General features: G+C 50.1%; 1 protein-coding gene across 1 annotated transcript; it reads right to left on the bottom strand.

The window, feature by feature from the left end:
• Window positions 1-2,325: 2,325 nt before the first annotated feature.
• LOC309873249 (solute carrier family 22 member 20-like) lies at window positions 2,326-14,742 on the bottom strand (the record flags this gene model as incomplete). The annotated part of the gene is made up of 10 exons (XM_082748503.1): window positions 2,326-2,893; window positions 3,634-3,837; window positions 4,447-4,555; window positions 5,975-6,189; window positions 6,496-6,611; window positions 7,921-8,044; window positions 9,162-9,330; window positions 9,870-10,024; window positions 12,955-13,058; window positions 14,359-14,742. The coding sequence occupies 10 exons, from the start codon at window positions 14,740-14,742 to the stop codon at window positions 2,788-2,790; spliced, it is 1,686 nt and encodes a 561-aa protein (XP_082604629.1). The 3' UTR covers window positions 2,326-2,787.
• Between the last annotated feature and the right edge of the window lie 204 nt (window positions 14,743-14,946).

The following is a 14,946-nucleotide window of genomic DNA, read 5'->3' as shown; positions in this document are numbered from 1 at the left end:
AAAAAACCCTAGACTTAGAAACTCCCGGTGGCAACCCCTTGGGGTCCCTCTCTCCTCGAGAGCTTTGTACTATCCCTTCACTATCGCTCAATAAACCTTGTTTTGCTGCCCACCAAAAATAAATAAACAAATAAAAATAAAACAAATATCATACAGATTTTTAAGGCATTGGTCAAGCAAAATAGGAAATACTAAAAAGTTAGTCATTAAAATTCTGAAAAATTCATATGATATGTGAAATCATATTCGTATATGATTTATCATTCTTGAACTCAGGTATGATCAAAATATTTTATTTATTTATTTATTTTTAAAGATTTTACTTTTAAATTTATTTTTTTTAAAGATTTTATTTATTTATTTGACAGAGGGAGAGATCACAGGCAGACAGGGAGGCAGGTGGGGGGGGGGCAGGCTCCTTGCTGAGCCTAGAGCCCATTCGGGGCTCCATCCCAGGACCCTGAGATCATGACCTGAGCCGAAGTCAGAGGCTTAACCCACTGAGCCACGCAGGCGCCCCTAAGGTTTTTATTTTTAAGTCATCTCTACAACCAATGTGGGACTCAAACTTACAGCCCTGGGATCAAGAGTCCCTCGTGGGGCGCCCCGATGGCTCAGCTGGTTGGGTGTCTGACTCTTGACTTCAGCTCAGGTCATGATCTCAGGGTTGTGAGATCAAGCCCAGTATTGGGCTCATGCTCAACAGGGAGTCTGCTTGAGATTCTCTCTCGCTCCCCCTCTGGCCCTCCCTGCTGTATGTGTCGGTGTGTGTGGAGTCACGCGCTTTCTCTCAAGTAAATAAATCTTAAAAAAAAAAAAAAAAAAAAGAGGGCGCCTGGGTGGCTCAGTGGGTTAGGGCCTCTGCCTTCGGCTCAGGTCGCGATCCCAGGGTCCTGGGAACGAGCCCTGCATCAGGCTCTCTGCTCAGCAGGGAGCCTGCTTCCTCCTCTCTCTCTCTCTCTTTCTCTCTCTCTGTCTGCCTCTCCCCCAACTTGTGATCTCTGTCTGTCAAACAAATAAATAAAATCTTAAAAAGAAAAAAAAAGAAGAAGAAGAAGGAGCATTTGCTTCACTGACTGAGCCAGCCGGGTGCCCCGATCTAAATCTTTGTAAACTTAGGTTTTCTTTCTTTCTTTTTTTTTTTTTAAGATTTTATTTATTTATTAGAGAGATAAAGAGAGAACACAAGTAGGCAAAGAGGCAGGCAGAGAGAGGGGGAGAAGCAGGCACTCTGCTGAGCAGGGAACTGGATGTGGGGCTCAATCCCAGGAGCCTGAGATCATGATCTGAGCCAAAGGCAGAGGCTTAACCCACTGTCACCCAGGAGCCCCTAAACTTAGGTTTTCTGAAGCAGTCAAGTTTTATAGTCTGCTTTGATGTACTACTTTAATTCAGTTATGTTCAATCATTATCTGTTTTCAAAAAAGGGATTTTTATTTCTAAAAACAAACCATGATATAATTCATAATCATAATTCAAACGAGAATTGAATATCGGTTAATCGTTCATACTTAAAGCAGATAAGTAAACAACAAACAGAAATAACAAAATATGAATTAGCATTTGAGAAACTTAGCAGAATTTTTTTGTATTCTATTTAACATCATTAGATCAGAGGCTAGTAACAAAAACATGAACACTGCAATAATCCTATGTCTTCTATGTTAGAGAAAACGTAGGTGTAGGGAAAAAAAATACATACATTTACATGCCCGTGCTGGATAGAGAAGCTCAGTGATAACCAGCGGACACCCTGATTTTCAGAAATTCAGGAGGCTCTTCTCCATACCGAAGCCCTGTGGGTCTCAAGCATATGTCCTTGTATATCAAATGACCATTACCAAACTTAGCGATATCAGTAACTAGCGAGCGGTACTATGTCAACAGCGCTCTGATCAACATCTTGGACACGCCCCTCACCTCCTCTCTTTGGAATCTCTGCTAGGTTTTTGGCCTTTTGGAGTCTCAGGCATCCACCCTGTGATCTGGGCTGCCTCCCTGGGCTGCTCGCCACAGAGCTGGTTGGGTCATCCACAGGCAATGTAGGATATGACCTTGAGCTGCAGCTACTAAGGGTTTCAGGGTCTGAAAAAAGCTGTTGGACTTGAAAAATATTTCAATCATAAAAATTTCCAAACAGGGCGCCTGGGTGGCTCAGTGGGTTAAGCCCCTGCCTTCTGCTCAGGTCATGATCTCAGAGTCCTGGGATCAAGCCCCACATCAGGCTCTCTCTCAGCAGGGAGCCTGCCCCCTGACCCCCATGCACCTGTCTCTCTGCCTACTTGTGATCTGTCTGCCAAATAAATAAATAAAATCTTAAAAAAATTTCCAAACACATCCCAAAGTAGGAAGATCAAGGAACTCCCTGCTTCAACCCTGGCACTCACTGTGTCCACTTTTCTAGAATTTTAAAGCAAATTCCCGATGTTTCATTTCATTCCTAAATACTTCAGCTTCACATCTTTTTTCTTTTTTAAAAAGGGACGTTGGCTTCTGTTACCTGATGCCACTTCACAAAATCGACGGATCCCTTCATATCTACTTAAAGCTCTTTCTTCATATTCAAGTGTCACAGATTGTCCAATACGTGTCATTTCTCGTTGGTCTCTAAGTCGAATGACTCATCTGCCTTATAATATTTCCAGAGCACAGCCCTATCGTTGCTTTCCATGGTGGTCAAGCGGGGTGCCACCGCATTTCCTTGGCAAGACGTGTCACATTTCCAAAACACGAGAAAGTGAAGAGAGAGGAAGGGCCATTCAGAATATAGGTGTGGGTCCGGAGAAATCACACCGTACATTCGACTTTTGTCTTTTCTGGGAGAAGTGAGGCCAATCCTTTCTTTGTGGTATTTTCACTGATGTTTCTTTGCTTGTCACGAGCCATCTTCACTCTGGGTAAGGAGAGACACAGAACAACATGCTCTGAGCGGAAAAGCGAGAGCTTCAGAAAGGGCTCTTGGGTCTCTGCCACCGCCCTGAGAAGGAGGGTGCTTGCTGTCCCAGAAGAAGGGTGAAATGGAGATGCAGAGCTGCCCCCTGAGAGGTGCCCCCCGGCCAGGACAGCCCAGCCCAGCCCATCTGACCTGCAGACACACCCAAGCCCAGCCCCGATCCTCCAAGCCACAGATAAGGAACCCACTTGCAAAGAAGTGCTTTGTGGGTAGATTAGATGACGGTCTTCCTTCTAACCTAGAAAGCATGGCTGAACTTCATCTGAAGGGACAGACTGACTCACTTGTTCCCTACCCCGTGTTTTGCAGCCACAGGTTAGGTGACAAGAGGGATTTAGCCATGCGACAGCTCCCCTCCACATACAAAGTGATGATGTATTTAATAGAAGGAGAATTAGGCAGCACTGTATATGGCCTCCTGTGGGATTCACCTCCAAATGCATCCTCAGGCTCCCGGGCGATCACCACCAATTTTAAGACACCTGAAGCCATTATGACATTTACAGAAGGAGGGGGAGGGGCAGTGCGAGTGGCCCCAGAGGTCCTAACATGGGCCCACGGGGGTGCCCCACTCCTGCCAAGGCAGCAAGAACCCCAGAGGACCCTTTCCCACTGCTGGTCCCCACAGGCTACAAGGACTTTCTGAGACACTGGAGAGATGGGAGCAGGAAGTCTCTTACCTCTTCTCTGTCTCCTGGATGGTGTTCGGCAACGGCTGGTTGTTGGTCTCTATCAGGAAGGAGCCCGCTGTGGCTGCCAGGATAGGGACCAGGCCAAACATCACCGGCTGTAGCACTGGGCTATGGTTGCCCAGGATGTAGACCAGGGGGGACAAGAGGGAGCCCAGGCGTGTGCTGAAGATCCCAGCACTCATCCCGGTCTGCCTGAGGAGACAGAGAACACGGAAGGGGTTGGGACCGTGCAGGTGCACTGCCGGAATTCAAGCACCTGCACCAAGCCTGAGAGGATTTGGTGAATGAATGAATGAACCAGGCCCTGAGTGTCAGGGCTGGTGCACAAGAGATAAGAAGGCTGCGTGGCAAAGGGCCTGATCCTGGGATGGGTCATGTGGGGGCACATCATGGGGAAGGGAACCTTGATCTCAGATGCGGCCAGAGGGATGCTTACTGTGAGCCATGATAATGATGGAAAGCCTGACAGCTGATACTTACTGAGCACGTGCTCTGTGCTGGGCGCTGCTCCAACACTCAACTCCTCAGCTCCTCATTTCCTACCACTATCTGGGATACTGACATTTTTCCGAAGCTATAGACATGATACCATTTATGGAGTGTCTGCCAAGTTCCGGTCACTATTCCAAGAGCAATGTCCTACGATACCCAAAATCACGTTAAAATAGGGACTTGAACCTGCTCTTTTGAGACATGAAACCACAAAACCATTTCCAAATGGAGGCTGGTTTCCTTAGCGGCCCAGCTCTGAGCGACAGGGGCTGCAGTCTCGGTCCCAGAGACTCTGACCCATCTTCTTACCTGACTTCGGTTGGGAAGAGCTCCATGGTGTATAGGTAGAGACAACTGAAACAGCCGGCCAGGCTCCCTTTCCCAAACAAACAGAGGATCATCTTAAAGGTATTCAAGTCTGAGAGAAGGCAGTGGGTGGGGTGTAGACAAAAGGGAGTTAATGAAATGTCAATGTAATCACTAATCACCTGTTCTGACATCTCATTGTGTCAAGCATCTCCCGGCCCCATGGCCTTTGCACTGGCCGTACTCCCTCCTCAGCGAGCTCTTCTCCCCACGATTCACCTTCTTCTTTCTTTTTTTTTTTTTAAAGATTTTATTTATTTATTTGACAAACAGAGATTATAAGTAGGCAGAGAGGAAGGCAGAGAGAGAGGAGGAAGCAGGCTCCGTGCTGAGCAGAGAGCCCGATGCAGGGCTCGATCCCAGGACCCTGGGATCATGACCTGAGCCGAAGGCAGAGGCTTTAACCCACTGAGCCATCCAGGCGCCCCTCACCTTCTTATTTCTCATCTTCTTCTCATCCTTCTCAACTCAAATGCTACTTTGGCAAGGAGGACTTCCCTGATCTGTTTCACTGAGCGGAGCCCACCATATATTCCCTTACTCCTTGGACGACATCTCTGAGGCACTGATCTCAACTGCAATTAATTATAGTCTGTCTCCGTAAAGGCTTCTGTGTTCCCTGAACCTGGGTCTGGTCTGAGCCCCGGGGCCGGCAGGTGCTGGAGAAAGAGCCGTGAAGAACTACCAACCAACCCAAGTTGCTATTTTCAGATGAGGCAGGGGCAGTTGGGGAGTGAGGAATGCTGAGATTTAGCCCTGTCCCGGGGAGTTGGGGAGGTGACTGTCCCACAGACACAGGGTTTTCATCAGTAAAATGATAGATGCAACAGTCTTCAACACATCCCCCACTTGCAGGATTCTAGATTTTTGTGATTCCTACAACCATTTCAGATTAGTATCCCTTGCTACTAGATCTCAGAGGGCTGAATTTATATCTTTATAAACTTACCTAATGATGATAGCTAAAATTTATTCAATGTTTCCCATGAGCCGGGCACTGGGATATGAACTTTTTACACAGGATCTTTAATGATTTTTTAAAAATTATTGCAAACATGGAAAACTATAGAGATTGCTATGACAAAATGCCCATGTCACCATCATGTTGTTTTCCCCGATGTTAGCACCTATTAGCTGTGTGACCTTGGACAAGTCACTTCACCTCTCTGTGCTTTATTTATTTATGCTTCAGTTATAAAAGCAGCTTATGATGATCAGATGAGTTGATACATGTGAAGGACTAGCACAGTGCTTGGCAGGCAGTCAACCCCAAATAAGGGCTTCTTAATTATTCTTCCTAAACAACTGTGAGTGTCAATGGAGGGTAAGTGGGTCGACTTGTCCATGATCACAGGAAACCAGTTGAAAAAAGGTTCATCTGGTTCTCTAGTCTGCTCTGAATCATCAAACCAGACCGTGTCATCCATCATATCAGAAGAGAATTTTCACGAGACCCAGAAGAAAACCTCACCTCGAGGAAGAAATGAGGTGACAAGGATCACACAACCGGCCGCCAGCTGCAAAGAGATGGCAGTGATTCGGCGGCCAAAGTAGCCCATGCTCAGGCCCGTCAGCAGCTTCATGGGGAAATCCACGACTGTAAACAGCAGTTGTGTCCAGTAGATGTTGAACCCAAATTTCTGCACATCCAAACCCAGCCCAAAAAAGGAGAAGCCTGCGGAAAACCTGGAGGAGAGAAAGTGCCAGCAATTTACTTCCTACTCTAGAGGTGACCCATGGTTTGCCTTTCTTTCAAATGGAAGGAGTCTCCAACATTCTGGCCACGGATAGGATGCGATCCTATTCTAGAACCCAATCCTCTCTGGTTCCAGACTTTGCCAGGTTTTCCCATCTTCTCAGATTGCTTCGCCCATGATCTGTTGCCTCCATCTCTGTCTCAAGCCAGTGGGGTACCAAGGAATGACAACTCAGGAGCAGCCGTCAGGTGAATGATTCGGGTGGGGGGTTGTCACTCTTTGGGGCACCACTCACCATCCCAGGGCGATACAGCAAGTTGTCCTGCGGAGTCCCGGAGTGCGGAAGAGATCGAGGAGGAATGGGGTCTCCTTGATAGCAGCTGTGTCCTCCTGCATGTGGAGCCTTACTACCTAGCAGGAAAAGACCAGAGTGGGGATGGCGGAAGAAAGGGCTCCGGCCCTTAGTCCTTCCACTTCCTGATGCCCTACAATTACTTGATTCCTCCCACGTTGGCCAATTCCTTCACACACACCCTCAAGGAGAAATACAGGACTTCAAATTATGGGCGTGTATTCTCTTATATAGCAACTTCTCCTTTTCTTTTAACTAGAGTTTCTTGATGGTCAACAATGACCACCATTTATTGAGTACTTGTTATGGGCCAGATGGGGGTCTAAGTACTGGATGTGAACGAACTTATTTAATGTAAGGGAGATTCTGCAATCCTTTTTACAGAAGAGGAAACAGAAGCTCCGAAGGTTAAATAATTTGCCCAAGGTCACAGAGCTCTAAGTAGGGAGCTGGGAGTCAAACCCTGGTGAATGGCCCCAAGTCTGGGATCTTAGCCATTGTTATTTTGTTTCTTCATGTTCATAGTTAGAAAGGTCCCTGCCTCCCCTTTTTCCAGCTCTACTCTCAATTCCCCCTCTCCAGAACTGTCTTCTACTCTTCTAGGTGTTTCTTCTCATACTTATTTCCTATTTCTGGGTAAAATGCTACACTGCTATGGCTTGATTTTCCAACTTTAGATTGATTTATGCTAAGAAAGAATGAAGACTTAACCCTCTTACTCTACTACCTCTGACCTAACCCTTCCCTTCTGTAATTCTCCCAATGTAAGTCTCATTCAGAGTTGAACCATGTCGTGTACTCTGATTATATTTCTTTCTGTGATGTGAGCTTTTTATTTTCCTAAAGTTAATAATTGCCTCTTTTGTGTATTTGCTTGCTAATATTCTTGGTTTCTTAAGTACTTGGCACTTATTTATCCCCAAATTCTTTGATAGAATGATAAAACTCTTATTAAGAGGATAAAGTTCAATGAGCAATCTATCAAGATCATTTTTTTTCCTTCATGAAAGGCCTCTGGTATATGTCTATTCATGTGTTTCAGTACAGACTGATCATTCTTTAGGTTTTCTGTCCAACTCTTTCCCTTCTTTATTACCTTTCTCCTATTTGGGATCTTCTATTTCCTGGATTCCCTGGCTTACATCCTTGTTTTGGTGGAATGTCCCCTGTGGTAGCTTCTGAGAAAGGGTGTAACAAGACACTTTCCCCAAAGGTCCTCTGCCTATCTGATGGTGACAGCAACTGCTTCTGGATGTAGACACTTACCTCTTTGTTCACCCTCGGGAGGCCAACTTAAGCCCCCACTGAGAATTACTGCCAACTCAGGAGGAAGGGTTCGGGTAGTGTGTGGGTTCCCTTTGTGCCTACCTCTGCAGTGAGTTTCCTCCCCTGCTCCTTTCTGCCATTTAATGTTGCCACAGCCTGCAGATTTTTCACAGCCTTGTCAAGTTTGTTGTGGGTGATGAGCCAGCAAGCCGATTCTGGCAGACCCCTAACAGTGAGAGGGCATGGGGTAAGGGAGGGACCGGGGTAAGGGAGGGACCGGTCTGGAGGGAGGGACCGATCAGACAGGCAGAGCCTTGAGCCCAACCCTATCCCTGACCAGCTGGAAGGGCCAAGGGATCTCCATCCACAGTGCTTGCCCAGGTACGGGGCTCACACTCCCAATCACCATAGGTCAAGGGCTAGCCCACTTGGAAACAGGGAGATACAAGAGAAAAATCGGAAAGAACAAAATGGGAGGAGCGTCAGTGAAAGGGGCCTTGGTTGTTTCCGCCATTTTTCTTTTGGTCCTACCGCAAGATACGAATTCGGGCACGTGTTTGTTTTTGCAGAACTGTCACCACGTTGCACACATTTTCTGTCTCCTGCATTTCTCATTTCATGCTGCGCTCTCAATACCTCTCATGGCGCTAGTTTGGGTCTCCACTGTCATTTTGAGAATTTTGCCTACTTTCCCATAGCTCTGGATTTAAACCTCTTCTCAGTGGCCGGCGGGGTCAAGTGTGCAGCCACTTAGAACCCCAGATGGCGTGATTCACCAGACGATTCGCCAAGGTTGATACGGAGAAAAAGAAACCAAATGAAAACACCTCGTATATCAAGGGTCCTCTCTTCTGTCCTTAAGGAGGTTGGCCCGGTGATGGGTGTTAAGGCAGGCACGGATTGCATGGAGCACTGGGTGTTATACTCAAACAAGGAATCATGAACACTACATCAAAACACTAATGAAGGGGTCCCTGAGTGGCTCAGTGGGTTGAAGCCTCTGCCTTTGGCTCAGGTCATGATCCCAGGGTCCTGGGATTGAGCCCCACATTGGGCTCTCTGCTCAGCAGGGAGTCTGCTTCTCTCTCTCTCTGCCTGCCTCTCTGCCTATTTGTGATATCTATCTGATAAATAAATAAAATCTTTTAAAAAACAGTAATGAAGTACTGTATGGTGATTAACATAACATTAAAAAAAAAGAATATTAAAAAAAAAAAGGAGATCAGATCTCAGCAGAGCCAAGCCAAGGTCGGCTCTGAGGCCAGCAAACACCTCACTGACATGAAGTCAGACCAGACAAGGCAACTCTACGTAGTCCAGGGGGCGTCTGGGAGCTGACGTACCAGGAATACAGAAGAATGATCACGTAGGCGACAGATAGGGTGCCCTGGAGCCAGCGCCAGGGGCGGATGAGGTAGGCCAGGCCTGTGAGGACCACCTGGCCCAACGTGATCATGTACATGGTGTAGGTATTCACCAGCGTCCGCCTCTGCGTCGGGGTCCACTCCATGGCTGGGGATGACAAGTGTGGCAGTGCTGGTAGTGAGCTCCCAGGGCCAGGGAGAGGGGTCAGCCTGGGTGAGTCAGGGGCAGGGACCCCAGACAAGGCCCCAGTGGAACTTGCCCCCGATGAACCCTGTTGATGGGCGGGCTCTGACCCCGCTCGGTGCCATGCAGGGCACACTGTCCTGAGCATCCCAAGCAACTTTGCCATCTCATTTGGTCTTTGTGACACCCCTCTACAGGGCCATCTGGGATCCATCACCCCCAACACAGGCAAGGAGTATGTCCCGGGGACTGGGAATTCGAGCCTGGGGCTAGCTTAGGCCACCACCTTCAAAGAGCGGACATTTCCTGAAGGTCTTCGAGGGGGCCGGGTATCATTCTATAAATAGGTATGAGATGAGCGAGGTTCAATCATTATCACCCCGTATCACAGATGGGAAAACGGAGGCCCAGACAGGGTAACTGAAGTGCCCCCCACCCCCTCCCCCGCCCCGCGGGTGGCACAGCGGTGAGCGGAGCAGCCAGGGCTCCGCAGGGGTACTCACTGAGGCAGAGGCTGGTGATAATGATGCCGGTCATGGCCATCCCGCTGAGGAACCTGAGCACGCAGTAGGCCAGGAAGTTGGGCGAGAAAGCGGCGCTGGTGCCCGCGGCCATCATCAGCAGTATCCCGCTCCGCAGCGCCGTCTTGCGTCCACACCTGCCACCGGGACCGACGGAGCCGCCGGCTGAGCCCCCGGGTCCAGCTGCCAAGTGGCCTCTCTGCCCCCGCTTTCGCCCCAGCCTGCTGGCCTCCACCAGTCTGCCCCTCACTCCCCCACATCCTTAGGAAAGGCCTTGGGAAGGGACTCCCGCCTTGTCCCCGCCCCTCCCCACACGTTGCCAAGGCCTAGATTCCCCTAGGGGAGGAGGGTTAATTCTTTGCCTCTTGGCTCTGTTCCTTGTTGAAGTACAGCTGTTTCCAGATGGGGCTGTGATGAGCATCTTCGTGTGGCTTCTGGTCCCTGCCCCATGGGGGAGGGAGTGTGAGCAGCGCCTCCAGTGTTCCAAGGGACCCTCGACCCCACACTCATTCTCTTCTATCCCCTCTCAGACCCCCGGGGGCCAGGCAGGTGCCAAGTGCTGAGGCCTCGACCGGGAGCTCCCTTGCCCCTTCCCATGGGACCCCCTACCCGCACCCTCTGCCCTGGCCACTGCGCGAGAATCAGACAATAAGGAAGAAACGTAGGTAAAACACACAGACCGTCAGAGGCCACAGAACAGCGCGGAGCAGAGAAGAACAGGGAACGTCAGAGGGGCTGTCCTTGTAAATAGGGTGGCCAGAGAAGGCTCCTCTGGGCAGGTGACACCACAGAGTGCCACGGACATAGCACTGAGGTGTGTCATCTAAGGTCAAGAGCGTCATTTTCCCCATTTTACAGATGAGAAAACAGAGGCTCAAGTTGAAATGACTTGTACCACACCCACAGCCAGTGAGAAATCCCCATCATTGTACTCTGAGGCTGTGAGACGTGGCCTGAAGAGGGGTCCTGGGACTAGTGCCCCTGGTGGGGGAATAGCCAGTGCAAAGTCAAGAGGAAGGAGTAGGAGGGGCGGGGCCGGTGCTGGGTTCAGAGCCCTGGCTCTGGGGCCAGCCCGGGCAGGGCCAGCAGCCCACGCGCCCACCAGGCTTCACAGGCTAGGAACCAGCGGGCTAGCGGAAGGTCGAGCAGAGGAAAGGCAGGGTCTGTTCTGCACCTGATAGGATCGCTCTTCCCATAGGTCTGAGAGCAACAGAAGGGGTCAGGGATAGGAAGAAGCAGGGAGGCTCCTTCAAAGGCTGTTGCAGCCAGCCCGGGGCTAGGGGAAGGAGGCTGCTCCCGGAGTGGTGGCCTCGGAGGCGGCGAGCGGAGGAGGTAGGTCCAGGTCTGTGCCGAGGCAGAGCTGTACAGAGCAGACAGGGTTTGCTGGGATACGGGAGAGGAGGGAAATGGTGGGCGAGGTAGGGGGGAGGAGGGGGGGAGCCAAGGGGAGGTCTCAAAAGGGATCAGGCAAACAGTGGAGAAGAGATGGGTTCACAGACTCAGGAGGTCCATCCAGCTCCTACTGGTCTCTTCCCAGAGGCGAGAGCTCTTGACTTGGAGCTCCACTCGGATGTGCTGCGGCTCTCAGCCATCTATACGCACAGTACGAGCTGGCCAGGCTGCAGGCCCCTTGTTACTGGGGACTGGCGTTTAAGGCAAGAGATCCTTGCCAGCCCCATGGAGATGACTTTAATTCCCTCCTTTCACCTCTGAGTAGGTGGTGGGGTGGGGGACAGAGTCTGGGGCCCTCCAGGTGGCCTCCTTTCCGATGAGCAAGGCGCCCCTCCTGCCCAGAGCTTAAGGCTGGGTGTACCAGCACAGGGGACTGTGGTTGAGTGTTCCAGGAGCCCAGCCAGGGGAGACACAGGCGACTGGGGTCACTGGGTGACTGGGAGGGCCCCTCAGTTGTACAGAAATGATCCCAAGAGCTAAGTGAACTTTTCAAGGTTTCCTAGAGGGGCAGAGCCCAGCTCCGCTAATGTCCACCTGCCATGTTCTTTCTGCGGCACCGGGGTGGGGGTGGGGGGGAAGCATCCAACAGGCTTGCAAAAATCAAGAGAGGCAAAAGATTAGAAGACGCTGTACCCGGGAATGGAGTTCTCAGAAATGTGCCTTGGCCTGTTTGGCTTGAACAAGGATCATCACTCCAGATACCGCATCGAGCGCAAAGCTGCTTCCTTTTTTTTTTTTTTTAAAGATTTTCTTATTTATTTGTCAGAGAGAGAGAGAGAGGAAGAGAGAGTGAACACAGGCAGACAGAATGGCAGGCAGAGGCAGAGGGAGAAGCAGACTCCCTGCCGAGCAAGGAGCCCGATATGGGGCTCGATCCCAGGACACTGGGATTATGACCTGAGCCGAAGGAGCTGCTTAACCAACTGAGCCACCCAGGCGTCCCGCAAAGCTGCTTCCTGATGAGAACATTGTCCTCACTTCCAAGAACATGGACAAAATGTCCACGCTGGAATCAGTTTTCCGTGGGATCAGTGGTGCTGAGCCCCGCGTCATCTCTGAAATGGGAGCAGCCACCCAGGGCTATTGGGAGGACCTGGGAGAGCGCTCCTTAGAATCAGCCACTCACACCAACAGTGACTGTGCCAGGGGCTCCTGCTTCCTGGGGAAGCGACCCGTGGAGGTAACCCAGCGGGGAAATCATGGCTGGCAGAAACAAGACCACGGACGCAGCTTCATCACCATTCCCATGATGAAGTCCTTCTGCCGCGTGACTCCAAATTCATCCCCAAGCAGAAAGTAATTCGAGAGTCATGATTGCAATTCATTGCAGAACAAAATAAGGAGGTGTCACCACCCCCAGCCCTCATCAGATGCAGGCCCAGGGACTGTCTTCTAGAAAAGTTGGGGTGTCCGGGACCTGGGCAGGGAGGGGCGAGCGCTCTAGCCTGACCCCTCCGTTTGAGGTGTCGGGTGTAGCCCTGGCCGTCTGGCAGGGTAAGGAGGTACGGGGGTCTTCTCCTGTGGGGTCCTGAGCCGTTGAGGACAGTGGGGGGATAGCATGAACTCTAGCCTAGTTGGAAGCTTCTGGAGACTTCCTCAGGCCTCCTCCCCTCACCTGTCAGAGAAGATGCCAAAGACAGTAGCTCCGACCAGCTGTCCCATCATGTATATGGACTGGGCAATGGACTTCAGTGACTTGTGCTTGCACACCAAGTCCCACTGGACGGAAAGAGACAAGTGTCAGCAAGTGGCCCATGTACCCTCACCGTGTGGCTTCCGTAGAATAGTAAGAGCTGCCTTGTCACCTCTTACACGCTAATATGGTCCCACAGCTTGTCCTTCAGCCCATAACCCTGCTTTCATGAGCACTGGCCCTTTTAGATTAAATGGCGGAAACCTCGATATCAGCGTCACCATGATGAATTAAGCACGTTATCCCAGATGTTTTATGAAACACTTGGTCCCGAGTCTTAGGAAACCTCTACCCTAAAAGAAAGATGACCAGCACAAATCTAGACCCAGTTTACTGGAAAGGCTTCCTTTTTTCCTTCTTTTTGTTCCCATTTCATTCAGCGGTCCGAGAAATTTGGGAGAAAACAGGAAAACAAAGGCACCTGGGTGGCTCAGTGGGTTAAGCCTCTGCCTTCAGCTCAGGTCATGATCCCAGGGTCCTGGATTGACCCCCACATGCTGAGCAGGGAAACTGCTTCTCCCTCTCTCTCTGCTGTTTCCCCTGCTTGTGCTCCCTTGCTCTCTGCCAAATAAATAAATAAAATCTTAAAACACACACTCGCACACACAGGAAAATGGATGTCATGTCGATTTTCTGACTGCTTTGCAAATAGCTAAGTGAAGGCAAAATAAAATCATCAGACCAAGTGTCGGGGTGGGAGACGCAGTAGGACGGAGCCCTCCGACGTGTCTGAATGTCTTATGCACAGCGAAAACTTCAGCAGAATCTGGGGCCACTCTATGATCCTACAATCCCACTCCTGGGCATACACCCAGCAGAAATGAAAACCTGTGTCCACCCCAATACGTGTGCAAGAACACACATGACCGTGATATTCATAATAGCCCCAAACTGGAAATAGTGCAGGTGCATTTCTCGGTAGAAAGGACATAGATTGGGTGGTATATTCGTGCCATGGGATGCTCCGTGACCCTGAGAAAGAACCAGCTCCCAAATAATACATCAAGATGATTGACTCTTAAAAATCCATACTGAGTGAAAAAAATCCCAGCACACTGAAGAACACACACTATGATCCCATGGGTGTAGGGGGTGGGTGCGTAGTGATGTAGTGACATAGTGACGTAGTGACGTAGAAAGGTGCAAGGGAGCCTTCTGGGGTCCTTAGAAGCATTCTGTATCTTGAGCTGGTGTTTACCTATGTAAATGTCATCCTGCCACACACTTAAATTTTGAGCATTTCATGGAACAATTTACATCTCCATTAAAATAATACAAACAAAAAAGCATCTAAAGACCCAGCGTTCAGCTGTAGCCTTGTCTCACCTCAGAAACGATGGAGGAGGCAACACTCTGGTCATACACCCACCCATCCAGGCAGACCTCGGTGTCCAAGCTTAAAGAGGAAGTGTCGTTGAGGCTTAGGATCTGCCAATGGGGCTCAGAGAACCGCAGGCACCGCTCAGGTTTTTGGTCCTTGTCCAGGGGGATGAAGACCCTCAGTAAGTCCCCATCCCCCACACCGCCCAGGGCATGAGACCCATTGGTCCAGTTGGCCGGCCGGCAGTGATGCTCCGGGGTTATGGCGGTGAAGTTCTGCAGAAAGTTGTGACAGCTGATCAGGAGGGCGGGGAACATCATGAGAGCAGTCTGGAGGATCTGGAACTTTCCCATGCCGCCGATGGTGTGGAGCAGCTCCGAGAAGCCCATGGTGCGCTCTCTGCTGTGGCTGTTGACGGAGGTGTTTGCCCACATGCACCGCAGTCTAATTTATAGGCTCTCTCACCTCCTTCTAGTGGGTTCTTGGGAAAGAGCTTCTGGGTATCTGTCCAGAATCATGATATCATCACATCTTATTTGCTCTGCATCAGGAAATAAGGTGTTTCCACTTAAGAATATTTGTTCAAGGGGTGC

Source organism: Mustela nivalis (assembly GCF_964662115.1).
Source record: "Mustela nivalis genome assembly, chromosome: 9".
NCBI classification, from domain to species: Eukaryota; Metazoa; Chordata; class Mammalia; order Carnivora; family Mustelidae; genus Mustela; species Mustela nivalis.
This window is presented reverse-complemented; position numbering and strand designations above follow the sequence as displayed.